Source organism: Melozone crissalis, unplaced genomic scaffold, assembly GCF_028551555.1.
Source record: "Melozone crissalis strain CALT ecotype California unplaced genomic scaffold, PUWL_Pcris_2 ptg000033l_1, whole genome shotgun sequence".
Taxonomy (NCBI): Eukaryota; Metazoa; Chordata; class Aves; order Passeriformes; family Passerellidae; genus Melozone; species Melozone crissalis.
In genome coordinates, this window is record NW_026535811.1 from 10,634,725 (window position 1) to 10,650,967 (window position 16,243).

At 36.3% G+C, this 16,243-nt stretch overlaps 2 protein-coding genes across 3 annotated transcripts in view; one reads left to right on the plus strand and one right to left on the minus strand.

Annotated features, from left to right (window-relative positions):
* Positions 1–10,149, plus strand: SYCP3 (synaptonemal complex protein 3). The gene is made up of 10 exons (XM_054282153.1): positions 1–74; positions 1,343–1,379; positions 1,454–1,600; positions 2,175–2,250; positions 3,269–3,303; positions 5,014–5,131; positions 6,041–6,140; positions 6,869–6,967; positions 8,120–8,224; positions 8,359–10,149. The coding sequence occupies exons 3-10, from the start codon at positions 1,471–1,473 to the stop codon at positions 8,410–8,412; spliced, it is 717 nt and encodes a 238-aa protein (XP_054138128.1). The 5' UTR covers positions 1–74; positions 1,343–1,379; positions 1,454–1,470; the 3' UTR covers positions 8,413–10,149.
* The window catches only part of CHPT1 (choline phosphotransferase 1), a 20,330-nt gene continuing 12,386 nt past the window's right edge, over positions 8,300–16,243 (minus strand). Inside the window, exons 4-9 of one of the 2 annotated variants that reach the window (XM_054282151.1) lie at positions 15,296–15,380; positions 13,595–13,726; positions 13,054–13,212; positions 12,241–12,366; positions 11,641–11,751; positions 8,300–8,438 (exon numbers count right to left, since the gene is read on the minus strand). In XM_054282151.1, coding sequence (XP_054138126.1) covers positions 8,394–8,438; positions 11,641–11,751; positions 12,241–12,366; positions 13,054–13,212; positions 13,595–13,726; positions 15,296–15,380 — 658 coding nt within the window. In that variant the 3' untranslated portion in view covers positions 8,300–8,393. The remainder of the gene's footprint in view (positions 8,439–11,640; positions 11,752–12,240; positions 12,367–13,053; positions 13,213–13,594; positions 13,727–15,295; positions 15,381–16,243) is intronic. The other variant, XM_054282152.1, reaches the window with a different exon arrangement.

A 16,243-nucleotide genomic window follows, 5' to 3' on the forward strand; every position in this document is an offset into this window, starting at 1 on the left:
GCAGCGCTGTCCCTGCTGCCTGTGCGTCCCCTCAGGCTGCAGCTGACGGCCCCAGTCTCCCTCACTGCTCTGAGGTGGGTCACCACCGTGGAAAGCCACGCACAAGCACCCGTTTGTTTAATATCTTTTTGGGGCAGGGTGGGGAAAAAAAAAAAAAAAAGGTGAGTTTGTCTAAAAATCATTGTTAAAGTATACAGCTATGGATTGAAGATACTCAGATCGGCTAAAACAGGTACCCACAGGGGATGGGCGGGGCCTGCTTAGGCTTGTGAGGTGGCAGGATTGTTTTGCACCTGCCTGAGGGGGACTGAGAAGTTTTGCTTTGTAAACTGATTTTTAATACAATCAAACTGATTTTTAATACAAAGAAAAGTGTCTGTGTGCCAGATAAAATAGATGCTTGCAGTTTTAAGTGCCTCAGCAGCACAGGGACAGGCACAGCTAGACATTATGGCCCAGCACTCTCCGCCTTTACATCATGTCCTCAACAGTCAGTAGTCAAAAAGCAGATTAAATCTTGAAATTTTCTGTCATTTGAGGATAATTCTAATGCAAAGGCTTTTGATTTTCCAGTTTTTTCCAATAAAGAGGCCTGTTTTTCAAGAGACTTGTAAAATCTAAAATTCTACATACTACGTAGAGAAGCATCAACCTCAGAAAAAGCTTGGTATTAAAAAGTACTCTTTCCTTAGCATAGCGTGGCCATGTTTGTACAGATCCATGGAATTTGGAATTAAACAACTTTGCCACAGCTATTGACAAATAACTAAAAATTAAAAAACCAACAAAAACAGAAATGGGAAACTGAGGTGTGTGAGAGAGTTGATAAATCTACTAAAGTAGATTAAATAGATTAAATTTACTAAAGTTAATAAATGAATAACTTTCTAAGAGGGTAGTCTATGTGTAAAATGTTTGCCAGTGTAGAAATGGCACATTACAGAATGCAGAGGTGTAATAGCTATAAAGAAAGATAAATTGGAATCTGGAAGTTGCTTAGGACTTTAAAAAATGGCATAAGCATATGTATATTTGACTTTACAGTGTGGGATGACTTGTAGGATCACATTGTTCTTATGGTTTGTCATTCCTCTATTTTGGACAGTAGAATATTGGCATAGCTTTTGGGGAGTGCAGTACTGGATATGACAAAATGTGTAATAAACCTTATGGAAGCTAAACTGGCAGACATCTTAAGAAAATGGGTACTTTATTCCAGCAGAATCAAGTATGTTCCTAATAGCCCTGGCATTTTTAACATGTTTTTAAAAGCATCACTGATGGGTAATGCTGTGGAATACCTCAAAACTAAACCAGTTTGACTGCTTGCATATCTTTACAGGTGCAGACTGTTAAAGAGGTACCCATAATAGGTGCAGGTAAGCATGAAAACATATTTATGTTCAGTTTATTGTGGAGGAAGTTATGTCACAAATACAATATACTGTTTCAGTAGGGAAAGATCTCACCATGGCACCATCAGGAAGAAAGCATGGAGGAAAAGCTGGTAAACCAGCACAGGAAGATCAGACCATACCTTCTTTTGACTTTGAGGAGGAAAGAAAAGAACTGAGTGGATCAGAGGAAGATATTAGAGAAGGTGCTTATATGAAATTTTTAGGACATTTGTAAAATGTGAATTTTATCACATTTGTGATTATGAAAAGAAGGGAAGAACTTCTGAGTCAGCCAGGGACTGAGCACAGCATGGTTTATAATGCCAAAGACCCCCAGGCTCCTACTGTGTAATTTTGATTGGTAATTTTCAAAATAATATAAATATCTATTTGTGATTTTTCTTTTTAAAGGTGCAGAATTACAGTACCTTTTTTACAGTAAATTCAGATTGGACTCTTATAAATTTTTATGTTATTTTTAGCTTTCTGATGATTGCTAAATTGTGAGTTGAGAGTAATGGTGTAGAGAAATTAAAACTATTTGGGCCCAGGGCAGAGAGCTCAGAGCAGTGCCAGCCCCAGTCTGCTTGCAGAATAATTCTCCACCATCTGCCAGCTCCAGACTCAGAGTTACAGGAGCTGCCAGTGTTGCTCATGGGCACTGACCATGAGACATGGGCAGGGAATTGGCATTACAGAAAAAAATTTACACTTTTAGTAATGTGAACAACCAACACAAAATGTATTTTTGTAAATATTTCTATACTCCTCTTTAAGGTGACATACCAGTAATGGACAAGCATGGAAAGAAAAGACCTCTGGTGAATACTCATGTGGTTCCAGATGATGTGGGGTAAGGTTAGATGTTTGGGGGCTTTTTCCAAAATAAGCTGGTCTTAAATAGATACCAACTTCAGTTATTCACTATGCTTATTTTTGTCTTGTTTGGGTTTGGTTTGGGTTTTTTTTGGTATTTGATTAAAAAAAATCAAGTGACAGATAATACAGTAGTGGTAGGTAAAAAAAGAATTAAAGGCATTTTAAAACTGTAATTCTTCCATTTCTTGTAGTTTCTATTGAACACGCAGAAAAAATTGATATATTTGTGTGTTCTTAAAATTTCTTTTAAAAGGTTACTTGTTTAATTGTTGATAATGTAATTAAATCCTATTAATTTTTTTCTTCTCATTTTAATTGCTTGAAGATATTACCAATACTTTAAATGATCCACATATTGCATGAAAAAGAAATAATTTTACAGATAAATCTTAATTTAATATTCATGGAGAGTGAATAAATATTAATCAAATTTAATATTAATGGACAGTGTAAATATAATAAAAAAGTACATGCTTAAAGAGTTTTCAAGCAGATTAGAACGGTTAGGTTGAAGATACTGTTTTTGCTGCATTGTAACACTGCTTTACACACTGGTGTTACCATCTTAAAGATGCTGCAAAAACAACCCTGAAATTATTTGCCTTGGGATTTTTTACTGTGCCAGTCATTCTGAGAAGGACTTGTTTTCATTTGGTGTTCCAAATACCCATTTTGTTTTCTTTGTTATAGGGAATAATCAATTTTATTTACTGACTCCCCTTACTCAAGGCATGTTAAATGCCTCTTTATATAATAGTGCCTCTTTACTGGGGAGTAGCTAATAGATTCTAGCATTTTATTCAAAAAAAGGCAAATTTATCTGAAAAATAAACCTCTCACAGGAGAAGAAAAGGAGTAAAATTATCTTATGGCAGTGGCAGATCTGTTACTGCTTAGAATAATAGGCATGTGAATAAAATTAGTTCTAAGCATATTCAACAGGTCTAAAGTCAGAAAATGGGCAAATAAAAATCTGAAACACTGTTTTGTAGGGGTGAAGTACAGAATATGTTGGAGAGATTTGGAGGTAAGTACATTTACATTCTAATAAATAAAATATAGTGCCAGAGTTGGCAGTAATGGCTCACCATAAAATAACTTTCAAAACTTATGTAAAATGACTAGTCTCTGTAGCACTTTTCAGCATTTCTGAATAAAGCCAGTTTTCAGGAAAAAAAAAAAAAAAAGTTATATCTAAGCAGAGCAGAGGGAAAGAAGAGGAGGGAATATCTGCATATAAATGAGTCACAGCTTGTAAGTGTACATAATTACAAAGGAAAAGGGAAAGATGCATGAGTGCTTTGGATAATCAATTCCAGTTTTAAGATGAAGTTTATAAGTAGTAAATATATTGTAGAGAAAAGGGACAATAGCAGTTTGCTGTTGTTCTCACTCAGTTTTTTGTTACACTGGCATAGAGGATACTGGGGATGGCAAGACTTGAGTGAGAAATAAGGGAATTGTAAATGTTAATATAAGCAGCAAAAGAGAACAAACAGTTCTAATTCTAGCAATTATGGAAGTAGAGTTTAGTTGTGATACAGAATGAGAGAGCAGTCTGTACTTAGCACTTCCAGAAATACAGAGAACAGGGAATTACAGGTAAGAGAATTTCAGCAATCAGAAGGAATGAGAGTTTCTGGAACAGCCAGATAACGAGGGTCAGTAATGCTGCTCATCCAGTGATGAGCAATTTGTGTGTGTCACTCAGCAGGATTTAGTATAGTTATAATCAGATCCTCAGGTGGCTTTACCTAGTTAAATTACCAGCTGAATTCTAGATAGGATACAGATATCTCTACAGGATAGAGAAAAAATACTTTTAACATTTGTAGAAAATGAATAATATCCATCACAGAGTAAGCAAACATCAAAAAGCCATGGAAGGAAGGGAAACCATCTTAATGCCAGCATTGCACATTCAATAACTGAGTAAAACTTTCATTGTATGTAATAAAAGAAACCTGTACAGAGTCATTACTTGCATGTCAAATTTAAGGTGAAAGAGAAGCTTGAGTAACTTCTTAATCCACAAATTAGAACTTTTGGCTGTCACAAAATTAAATATTTTGTATTACATATTAGAATGGTATTAGAGATCTGGCAGTTCAGATAAAAGGAGGATTTCAATGCTAAAAAGTTATGACTGTCTGTAATTTAAGACTCAAAAAAGGAAAAAAAGGAAGGATGGAAAGAGGGAGAATGAATGGATCAGAGAGAGGATGCTGTCTACACAAAATAGTGGGTTTGGCATTAGCAGAGACAGATGCCTCAGCAAATTAGAGAAGTTTGACAGATGTTTCCTGAAATCTACAGTGAGAAGGAAAATAAATTACTGTATTAATCTTAAGCTGTGACTTGATAAATCTCCAAATGTAGATTGAGGTGAAACAAATACAGTAACTTAAAAACTACTGTCTCTCTGAAGTATAAAAATAGTTATTCATTCATTCAGTATGTTCACAGGGATAGTAACCACATACTAACCTTAATTTATTTCTGAAATTCAAGAAATTGGCATATGACTCTGAAGCAGGTGTTGGTTAGGGCATGTGACAGGCATAAAGAAACAGCATTCACAGCAGTGCCACCAGCAGGCTGAGGGACATCACCACATCAGATCACACCAGCTTCTTGTTGCTAGAACAAAACTCATTTGCTTCTCCAAAGTGTAACTCATCAGCCTTTTTAATGCATTTCCAGTATGCCTAATTTCTAAATGTTCTTTGGCTTTCAGCTGACATTAACAAGGCTCTCTTAGCTAAGAGGAAACGATTAGAAATGTACACAAAAGCCTCACTCAAAACCAGTAACCAGAAGATTGAACACGTTTGGAAAACGCAGCAGGAGCAAAGGTGACCTTTCCTCTTGGTTTCCAAGCCTGTGGAATTAGATTCCCTTCTGGGGGACAGCATGGATAGCTGGTCTGTCACCCTGCAATAGCAAGCACTGTATCTAATGTTAAACATCTGCTCAGGGCCTCTGCTGCCTTCCATTGTGTCCCCTTTGTTAATGTGGCAGTAATGACTTAGCACATTCTCTTTTGAACAGACAAATTTAGGATTTGGAACTCTGAGAGCAAGGCACAATCAAGAGTAGAGCTTACTTTTATCTTTATGGAAAGTGACCTTTGATGTTATTATGTATTTTAAAACAATGTGGGAGGGGTTTTCCCCACTTTGGAATTTTTTGTTTCTGCCTGAAAACTGTTCAGTAAAACTTTAATATCATTCTGGTTAAGAAAGTAAATAATTTTCACCTTCCTTAACATTCCTCTCACCTCTTAAGGCATATTTAATTACTACATCTGACAGAGATAGAGCAAAGTGAAAAAAGAGACAGTTAAAAACTAAGTCAGCAATGCTTGTAACTGTCTTGGTGTTGTCTACATTTATTTGTGTTTGAAATTTGTATGGACAAAATTTTAAGAAATGAGCTTATCAGTTCTGCAATGTAAACACCTTGTGTTAAAGCAGCCACCTGTAATTGAATTAGAAAACATGGTAAATCTCAGAAAACCTGACACTGTTAGGAAGAAGAGTTGTTATAATTTCTTTTTAACCAGTATTTTGTGGGAGTCTCTATAGATATATTCCACATCCACCCAGTGTATGTGTGTGTTCAGTTTTTCAAAACATACAGTATTGAAATGGGGTCAGATGTCAAAGTAGCCTATTTCCTTGTCTATGCCAGCTTTTATTTTATTCCACATGTATGTTGAACCTGTAGCATTTGTCATACTTACAGACAGTGTCTGTTTACAGGCAGAAGCTCAATCATGAGTTCTCCCAGCAGTTCCTGACTCTGTTTCAGCAGTGGGATGTAGATGTGCAAAAGGCAGAGGAGCAGGAAGAGAAACTAGCGGTGAGTTTCCAGCATTGTGTGAGCTTCACTGTATTTTCCACAAGGAGGGAATATTGTTTCTATACTCAAGAAATATAAAAACACTTTATGTTGTTTAAGTTTGGAAAGAGAGGTGCATTTATAAACTTCATTGCAAGTTTATAAACACTGTTAAGTGATGCCCTATGCCAGCATACAGCTTGAGAAAAGCAAGGACCATTTAAGGAGAAGACATGTGCCATTTCTCTCCATCCATAGTCTTTGGCTTCAGGGAACAAAGGAATAAAGGAAAGTAGTTGTTTTTGTAGCATACATTCCTTAAAAAAATGCCTGTATATAATAAATGTAAGAGAATTTGATCACTGAAAGAGGACAGGAGCTATACAATGGAATGTAATCATGTGCTGTTGCTCTGTACTTCCAACACAATTTGCAAGGCTCCCTTTTCCCTAGGTAGCACATTCCTCTGGGGTACCCTAAGAAGCTGTGGGGCATAGCAATCCTCATGGGATTTTACAGGGATAATTCAGGTTGCAAGAGACCTCAGGAGGTGACTTGGGGCTTAATCCAGTCTTCAGTCCTACTTTAATAAAAGCCAGGGTAACTTTTCCAGGCAGAGATCCACATTACAAGGCACAGATTTCCAATAAAGGCAGATTTCCTGATTCTGAAAAATGAAACTGGTGTGCTCTCCAAGCACTCTGCTTAACAACTGATGGAATTATGTTTTTCTTTTGCGTCTGCTTCAGAATATGCTTCGTCAGCAACAAAAGGTTTTTCAACAGGCAAGAATAGTTCAAAGTCAGAGACTGAAGACCATTAAGCAACTCTATGAGCAGTTCTTAAAGGTAAATCTTTTTCTTGGAAAGCAGCTGATCCTTACCACTTAAGAAAGCTACATTAATTCAGTGTTTCAAGCTTAGCAAAGTAAATTAGACATACTAGACAGCAAGCAAAACCTGTTTAGAGTACAACCACACAAAAATTTTACTTTTTTAATTAAAGGCATTCCTCACAAGAGAGAACCTTCTGTGCCTTACTAATTTTCATGACCCTTTGCTGTAATCTATCCTGTATGTTCATGTCTCTCTTGTCCTCAGGAGTCTGAACTGGACCCAGCATTCCAGGTGTGGCTTCACCAGCTGTCAGTATACAGGGCAGATTCAAGTCCATCAATTTCTGACAAACCTTAATTTCAGTTCAAGTAATTTCCTAGCTGGTTTTGAAATTTCAGTTATGATAAGCTTGGTGTTTGGTTTGGGTTTTTTCTAAGCATGGTAGTTGATAAAAATAAATCTGAAATGGAGCAACTTTTAGTTTAAAAAAAATCAGAATTTACTGAATATATTACAGAAGCATTAATAAATAACAACTGTTCCAAAATGTCAAAAATGTCTTCATCAAAGAGGAAAAACTGAACAGAAGGTCAAGTATCACTTTGATTTTTCTCCTCAAAAAAGATCAAAAGGTAGAAGTCAAACCTCAAATAAGCTCAAATAAATACAAATTAAGGAAAATGCAACTAGACACATACACAGAGGTAAGTGTAATTTTATGTAAAAAAGGGAAGATAACCAGGGAGTTTTATTTGGCTTATTTGGGGAGAAGTGTGCAAAGAAACGCAGTGGGGTTTATACTCCTCACTTCAAGTCCAGCAAGGCTGTCATATTGAACCCCTAAAATTCTTGACAGATGTCTGTTCAATATCCTCTTGTAGAATTTTTATGTTATATGAAATTCAGAAAAAGTAACTCAGACCTCAGAGAGGCTGACTGGAGGGCTCTGTCCTCTTGCCAGGGTACACACTGTGCAAACAGGAGTGCAGACTGGGGTATGAAGTCCTCTATGATTCCTCTGCCAAGTTTGTGACAAACTCATCAATTATCTGTGATCACTGTAAAAATTAAATTGTAGTATGAATAATTATTGGTTTGTTTGGTTGTTTTAAATTGAGTGCTTGACATTAAGGAGTTCTGAATTAATATTATCCTTAACTTCAGAGCATGGAAGAGCTGGAGAAGAGCAATGAAAATCTTCTGGCCGGTGCCCAAAATGAACTTCGCAAGGAAATGGCGATGTTGCAGAAGAAGATTATGATGGACACGGTAAATATCAGACTATGAAGTTAGCTAAATGCAAAAATAGAACATTCAATTAAAAGTCATTTGACATTCATTTAATTCAAAGGAATCATATTGATACAACATTTGTTCAGCATTATCTCCTTTTCTTGTGACAGCAACAGCAGGAGATGGCAACTGTTCGCAAGTCTCTTCAGTCCATGTTATTCTGATGGCTCAGTGGAGGAGCAACTTGTACCTAAGTAACACGATACAAGTACAGGCATTAGAAGGATGTTGAGATTTAAATGTTTCAAGGTTCCTATTAAACTCTTTCCTGGATTGTTCTAATCTTGTCTGTTCAGGTTGTAAGAACATATCTTAGTAAACTTCTGTTACTGGGGGGCAGTATGGACCCCAAACCGTTCACTGTCTGTTCAGTTGATTTTTAAAAATTTCATATCCACTTCCACTAGCACTGGACTTTAAATAGTTTCACTTTTTTTTACCAAATTGTAACAAGGGGAAAAATTAATGGAACATGCATTTCCCAGATTTTACATAATAACTTGAGGCCTTTAGGTACATTGTGCAAATAGAAGCATTTCTAACAAGCTGCAGATTGTCACAGTTTCAATTAGCCTGCTGATATATTAGCTGTTATAAAAATTCACAGAGTATGGCGTAGCTCAGACAAAATTGTTTAATGATGTGCATTATGGTAAATTAAAGTAAATTTTGTTAACTCTTTTGCTAGTCTAGACATTGCACTATCTCTGTATTAGTATGAGATTTATAAACTGCTGTAATTTGTCCAGAAAATGTGGGTTTTTTTGAGTTAAATTATGAGCTTAATATATCCACTCAAGTAACAATAATTAAACATTATGCATTTTGGGGTCTGCTTTCTGTAGAACCACTGCTAGAAGAAATTTACCTCATCTATTTAGCACAGTCTATTACAACCCTTTGAGATGGAATATTATTTTTTGCAATTCCAAATGACTAGCAAATTAGGGAGACCTGAGTTTTAAGAGTAAAGCATTTATCTTTCATGTATCTCATTACAGTCAATAAGTATAAACTAAACAATTGGCTTAGTGCACATGCAGTTTGTTTTTACAGAAAACCATTACACCTGAATATCTACTTTTAAGAATTAGATAGTTGCCAATATATTTAATGCTTTGATTCAATACAACAGTAGATAAAAAAAACATCCACACACCCACACACACCAAATGTGATGTTGTCACAATAATGTGTTTCAAAACCATACTTTTCTTCTCAGCCTACGAGCATTTTGAGTCAAGTCATTTGATGGTGGTTCTCCAGGTCTGGAAGCCAGATTGGTGATGGCTAACTTGCATTAGCTTCAGCTGTTTGGTTATAATGAATATAGAACTCCTTGTTCTGCCCCTGCCAGAATTCAGGACAGGAGCAAACATGGGAGTTACACTGCTACACTGATGCATGGGGGATATGGGCCTCTCATGGTAACCAGTAACAATGCTGCTTTGTCATTACTGAGTCTCAGCCCTCTTAAGGCCAGTGACAGGAGGCTATGAAACAGGTCACAGGTTCTGCTTTAGATCTTCAACAGGAGCTTATTTGTTAGCATTACCTCCTGCTTCTGGTTTTATTTGTTAGTATTGAGTCATGGTTCTGGTTTTCTGAGTGATTTCTGCATTAGTCTCCTATTGTCCACATACCTCAATCATGTCCTCAAAACTACTTATACCTGCTGTGCCATTACACAGTTTTGACCACTGTGGAGAACTCACTCATTTCACTCCTAAGATATTGCCTGTGTCTTTTCATCAGGAGGTAAATTTGCTTATGTATTCAGCCAAAGTAAAATGGTCATTATCATCTTCTTTCCTATTTGACCATGGCCTGGGTTCAGGCTAAATTCATGTGCAGATGCTGTGTCATTTCCAGCCTCAAGTAGGATTCATTCTGAATTTATATTAGTCACTGGGAGTTACAGGCAGTAACTGTTACAGTTACAGATCCTCAAAATGATCATTATATTCTTCTTAGGCAGGAGGGTGGTGGATGCTATTTTATTTCCTGCAGACCAGCAGACAATACACCCCTTTAAAAGTTCCTTGAATGCCTCAGAAAGTGTTTTTGAACTAATTAGCAGGTAGGAAGCTGCTCTTTAAAACAAACCATGGCATTCTTTATTGGATAGACAGAAAGGACTTCATTAACTCAGAAGCTCAGGTACATATCAGTAACTGGAAGGAGTAATGCACACTTACATTCAACAGCTTTTTACATAAACCATATTCAAGTAGTATCTCTTGAAAGGAGCTTATGTATGGGGTTTGTGTGCAAGTAATCAATTTTTCATTCAGCTTTTCTAAAATGGCAACAGCCCTCTTGTTAGATATTTTATGTTACCCAGGGGGTCTGTTCTTAAAGGAAGAAAGAAGCAGATATTGGGCCTGAGTTCCTGTTTTGGAGAGTTTTACATTATGGTTCAGTTTTGTGCCCTTTTGTTTGGATAAAGTACAGTAGTAGCTACAAGACAATAGGATCAATTGTAAGGTAAATGAGCACAGGGATAGCACAAAGACCAGAGAGGGAAATACAGAAGGGTGGGCTGCAGTGCTGGAGCCACAGGCTTTGGAGTTTATCAATGAGCTTTGTCCTTCACTTGCATAGGCTCACAGATACAAGTTAGGGTGCCTAAAGTCAGTCCTGTCCTTACACAGCTACCTGTAGTCTAGAAAAGGATGAAGTACAATGAGACTGACCTTACTGTGACCACAGAACCAGAAACTGGCCTTGAAGGAAAGTGCAAGCTCAAGTTTCATGTGGTAGCAGTAGGTTATGTACTTAGATACTAGAGAATGCATGAATTCTAAAGGCACTCATAACAGTACTTTGAATCAAAGAAAATTTTCCTGGAATACCTCCTTTATCTACTGATCCAACAGCCTGTTCCTTAGAAGTACCAGAGGAGAGACTGAGGGATTTTTAGGTCATGGCTGCCTCCTTTTACCAGTCTTCATAATGCAGGATTGAATTCATTGGTACATCTGACAACCACTTCAGAGCAGTTCTAACAAAACTTTAGAAGCTAATGCTACAAGATTAGACATGAAATTCCTCTTCAGATTCTGGCTGGTAGCACCTTGCTTTGCATCTACATTCACCAGAAGAGAAGTACAAAATTAAAGTCACCTAACAGGAAATGGCAATATTTTCAAATGTATTTGTGGTCTGAAATGCAAGGAAATACATATTGGTTCAAAAGTACAACAGCATCTGCAGAACTTTGTACCTACTAATTCTAACATCTGGTAATGTCTGAAACACAGTCAACTTTCTCATAAAACTTTTCTTCAAAAGCTTTATCTGTCTTCCCAAAAACACAGAGACTGCTTCATTCCCCTAACTGCTTCTTCTCTTGTCCTTGACCTATTTAATCAGTCATTATGGTTTTGAACCTGCTCAGGAGCTTGATGAGATGAAATTCTGAAGACATGTATATGAAGATGAGCGGCAATCTGTAGGCACACACCACTGGCATATCTCAGCATATCAAACAAGGATATGAACTTCAAAAGAACGAAACAGAACAGGTTAAAAAAATCCATTTTTAAAAATTGTCCCTACTATAAATATGCTATACTTTAATCAGAATTTATCCAAATGACAAGCATAACATAAATACATCATTGTAACATATAGCTACAGGGTGGTCTTGTTTAGAATTAATAAAACCATCACAAAACCCCAACATCCTAACAGCACTAAACACTTACAAGATCTGTTAAAAACCATTTGTCTGCAGTTCACAGAATGACTTTAAAAATCCACATGGACTAAAGCTAATTTCAGGAGAGATTTATAAATTTACTTTCATTTCTCTGTTCCAAGGAAAGCAAGACAGTCAGCTCCCAAAAACATATTTACTTGGTGCCCAGCACTCCTTCTGCAGTGACAGCAGCAATGTGAGCAAGTCAGAAATGGCAGAGCAGAATGACAGGGACAATCTCAATCCATTCCTTAAAGCACGGCCCAAACCAAAAATATAAAACACTTACCAATGCTATCCACAAAACAATATATTCATCAATGAAACTGTTGAAGTACTGGTCCAAAAACAGAAGTCCTGGCCCAATAAATGCAGAGTCCTGAAGACAAATTTCACTTTTTGTCATGTGAGCCACCTATGTTTGAAAAAAATAAAAATTAAAGAGTGCATCCCTGCAAGACTGGTGTAACCACCAGCAAACAGGCATCACATTCTTGCCCAGCAATGTCCTCTTGGATGTTACATCTATACCCATGCATTTCAGCTATCTGCAGGGGCTCCCCACTCTCTAGTTTTCCAGCACTGCATTCAAACTTTAAGACTTTGCAAATGTATTACTGAAAAAGCATCTGGCTGGATTACTAATGTTGGTAAATTTGTAGTAAGGCAACTTTTTAAAATCCATTGAGGAGTGTTTTATGTACAAAAAAGACAGACTGAAAAGACAGAATGGAGACAGAAATGTTTCTCTCTTCATTTTAATGATCACAGTAAATTCTTATTTCAGATAATTAAAGGAGAAGCCACAGCACTATTAGTAATGCTTAAGAGACCAGAGTTAGGATGTTAATGACAGAAAGTACAATTCTAGGAGTAAGTTAAACAAAACTGAAAATCCTAACCAGTCCATTCAACAGCAAATATACATTTTCATCAGTGTCACATATAATCTCTCAGTAGAACCCTGAGTCCAGTTCAGTGTCTTGATCACAATGAATCTGGTAATGCTGGAGCAAAGCAAAATGGGAAAACTCTTCCCCCTGATCCAGTAAGTGTTTAGCCAAGAACCAGGTTAGTTTTAGGAGGTTTAGGACTGACTTACCACCAACTTCTGCGAGATTTTGGCATTCACAAGCCCAAATGTCAAGACATATAGGCAAGAATGTTTTTCAAACAGCTGAGTTGTAGACTTTTTATAAATTGTAGTGGCCAGTGTGATAAGCAGTCCAATGTGCACCGCTGGTGAAAGAACACTTGTTCCCTAAGATACAAAAGGATGGAAAATCTGTTTTACACTTCAGTCACATGATAAAGTCCAAGTTTTATACATATTTCAAATCCCATTAAATAAAACCAGAGTTGCCAAAATTTGTCAAAATCCATTAGTATTATGTCACTTCTCTTAGTACCCTTTGCAGTACCCTTTGACCACTAATCAATTTTTTAGGAAAATTCACTGCTGGTTCCCATGACAGAAGAAATCCAGTAACAGGCAGATAATGAACTTTGCTTTAGCCATATAACACTCACATGCCTGTCTGCTTAAAAGCTTAAACAAATAGAGCCCTTATGGATCACCTGAAACATAATAAATTATGGGCATAAATTATTCAAACCTCAATTGAATTTTTAGAGCAACTTACTGCTATTGTAGATCCATTCTTTCCAACCCCTCCACCAAAAATGACACGGAAGTAATTGAAAAAAGAAAGTGCTGTTCCACACAGGATGCCAATAACTGCAAAGAACTTCAGCTGTAAGCCCAGCAAAGGGACCTTACCAGAACACAAAAGAAACGAAACCAAAACAAACAAAGAACAAACAAACCACAACAAAACAAGAGAAAAATATTAAAAGTTAAGCACACAACACCTTTTTTAAGGAGTGATTAAAGCAGTCAATCTTACCTACTAAACAAATGTTTTATTTGAATCCTCACTTTCCTGGGAACAAACTCAGGACAACAATATTTAAAATTTGTTTCCTTACTAAGAAAACAAGTATTTTTTGTATTGCTTAAACTCATCTACTGAGTACTTAAGTTCTGTTCTTGAAATTCAGCTAGATCTTAGTCTGCTCCTCCTTAATATGTTCTTCAAATATTTTCACCACACAAGCAAAAACATGACAGACTACTGCCATCAATCACCACGATATGGGAGCAGGAAGAGGGATAGTTCCTTCTATTCCACTGGATAAAACAACACTGATCCAAAGGAAAAACAAACACCATCTGCCTGCTGTGTGTTTTGGCATGTTATTTGTATGCTGTATCTTTGCATATCATGGGACTATGATGAAAAGTCTCCAGATACAAATTTCAATTAAACAGTTACCTTTTGGAATCAATTGCAGTGTCAAGGAAACTTCCAAAGGCAGCAGAGGATTTTGAAAAGAAGTAATAAATGGAAACTGTTTACTACATTTTTTGAATATATAGTTTTTTGTGATACAGCATAACTACAACAGATTCTAATAGTGAGGAAAAAGTTAATCATAATTTAAGTTTAATGCACCTACTTTGTTTTCCAACATGAAGACAAGCTTTTTCAAAATAGAAAAAAAAAGGCTAGGAAAAGGTAACAAAGTGTAGCTAAACATTCCTTAACTGCTGAGTAAACTTTTGAAATAGTTTTGATTTCTGTTGGTTATCAATAGTATAGAAAAGTAAATCTCAGCTCTTTGCACTATAACCAATCAGAATGATAAATTTCTGAGTAAAAGCCCTAGAAAGCTGAAGATCTTTAGATACTGTCCAATATAGTGCAACTTTAAAGATCAGAATAAAAGCTACAGATATGGAAATGTTTTGGGACAGAAAACAATGTTTTAAATATAAATATTTACATTTACATGGCTGTGATGTAATTCTTAAAAATCAGTACACCTGCATCGACACAAATATGGATAACTTAACCAAAACCCCCTGGCTTCATCCCACAGTTTCATTAAATTGAAGCATTTATTCCTAAATTTTAAGATAAATTGTTTAACTGAAATGTATGCCTTACAATAAAATATACAAAATATATAAAACCAGAAAAAACCCCTATTTGCTAAAGCTTAAGTATGTGTGGAGTACTAGCTCCAGATCAGAAGTTTATATGTGGCAGATGGGGTCTTTTTTCCTCTGTGTAGCTATAAATCTGTGCACAGGGAGTGACACCAATAGATCTAAGTTAACTATGGCATTAAAATGACCAACAGTTGTACAATAAGCTAAAACAACATTACACAACTGGGAGGTGTTGACAGTACTTGCACAGAGCAGCTTCAAATACCACGGGAACTGTGGACACTTGACAAGATACACAACAGGAACTCTGAGCATTTAACAGACTCACCTTATAGTCCCATAATCCTGTTCCTCCATAAGCAGTTATCAAGAGCAGCATTGCTATGGTGATCTGAACTTCAGTTACATCAATTCTGTGAAAGGAGAAAAAAAAGAGATTTAGTTCAAGGACTTTTTGCTGTAAGTGTAAAGTGTGTGTGGAGGGAGGGGGAAATAAACCCCCCAGTAACTATTTCAAATGATATAAATATATACAGAATATTACTTTCCTTGACTGAGAAAGCTACTCTATATGGGGCACACATCCCTGGCTAAGATTTAAAATGAAAGCTATACTCCTTTTTTGAAGAAAACTACATATAATTTTGAAAGGAGGACACTTTAATGAATACACTGTTAACTACTGGAGAATTCTGTACAAATTTACAGACTTGTTGATGTCTAAGTGTCAAATCAAGGTTTAAGGTAAGCTCATAGTAAAAGCAATCAAACATTTCCATTAAAATCACAGCAAATAAAAGCAGACACTATAACGAGCAGGCTGGGAAAGAAGGGATTTCTTTAAGCTTCATATCATGAAAACTTGACAGATACAGCCTGCAAAACAAGGGAGGACTGAGTCAGTGGATAGGTAAGCATTTGCCATATTTCTGAGAGCATATAACTGCTATCTTACTTTCCTCCATAAAAGCTGTTTTAGGAAAGGTGGCCTTGTATTCCCTATGAAGTCCAGACTCCATATTTCACCTTTTTTTTGTTCTGAGAGAAGACAGACAACTCTTTATTTTTCTATTTAATTGATGAAACTTCACATGAGGCCAAGGCTCAAGGGAAAAAAAAATCAGTACTTTTTAAGCTTTAACATAAATAATGAAAATAATGACAAAAAAAAGTGCATATAAAAATTACCTTTTATGGTACCAAAAGTTTGAGACAGATATCTTATTTCATACAAAAGTTACCAGCAAACACTGATAATGAATGTTCAAGATTTCCT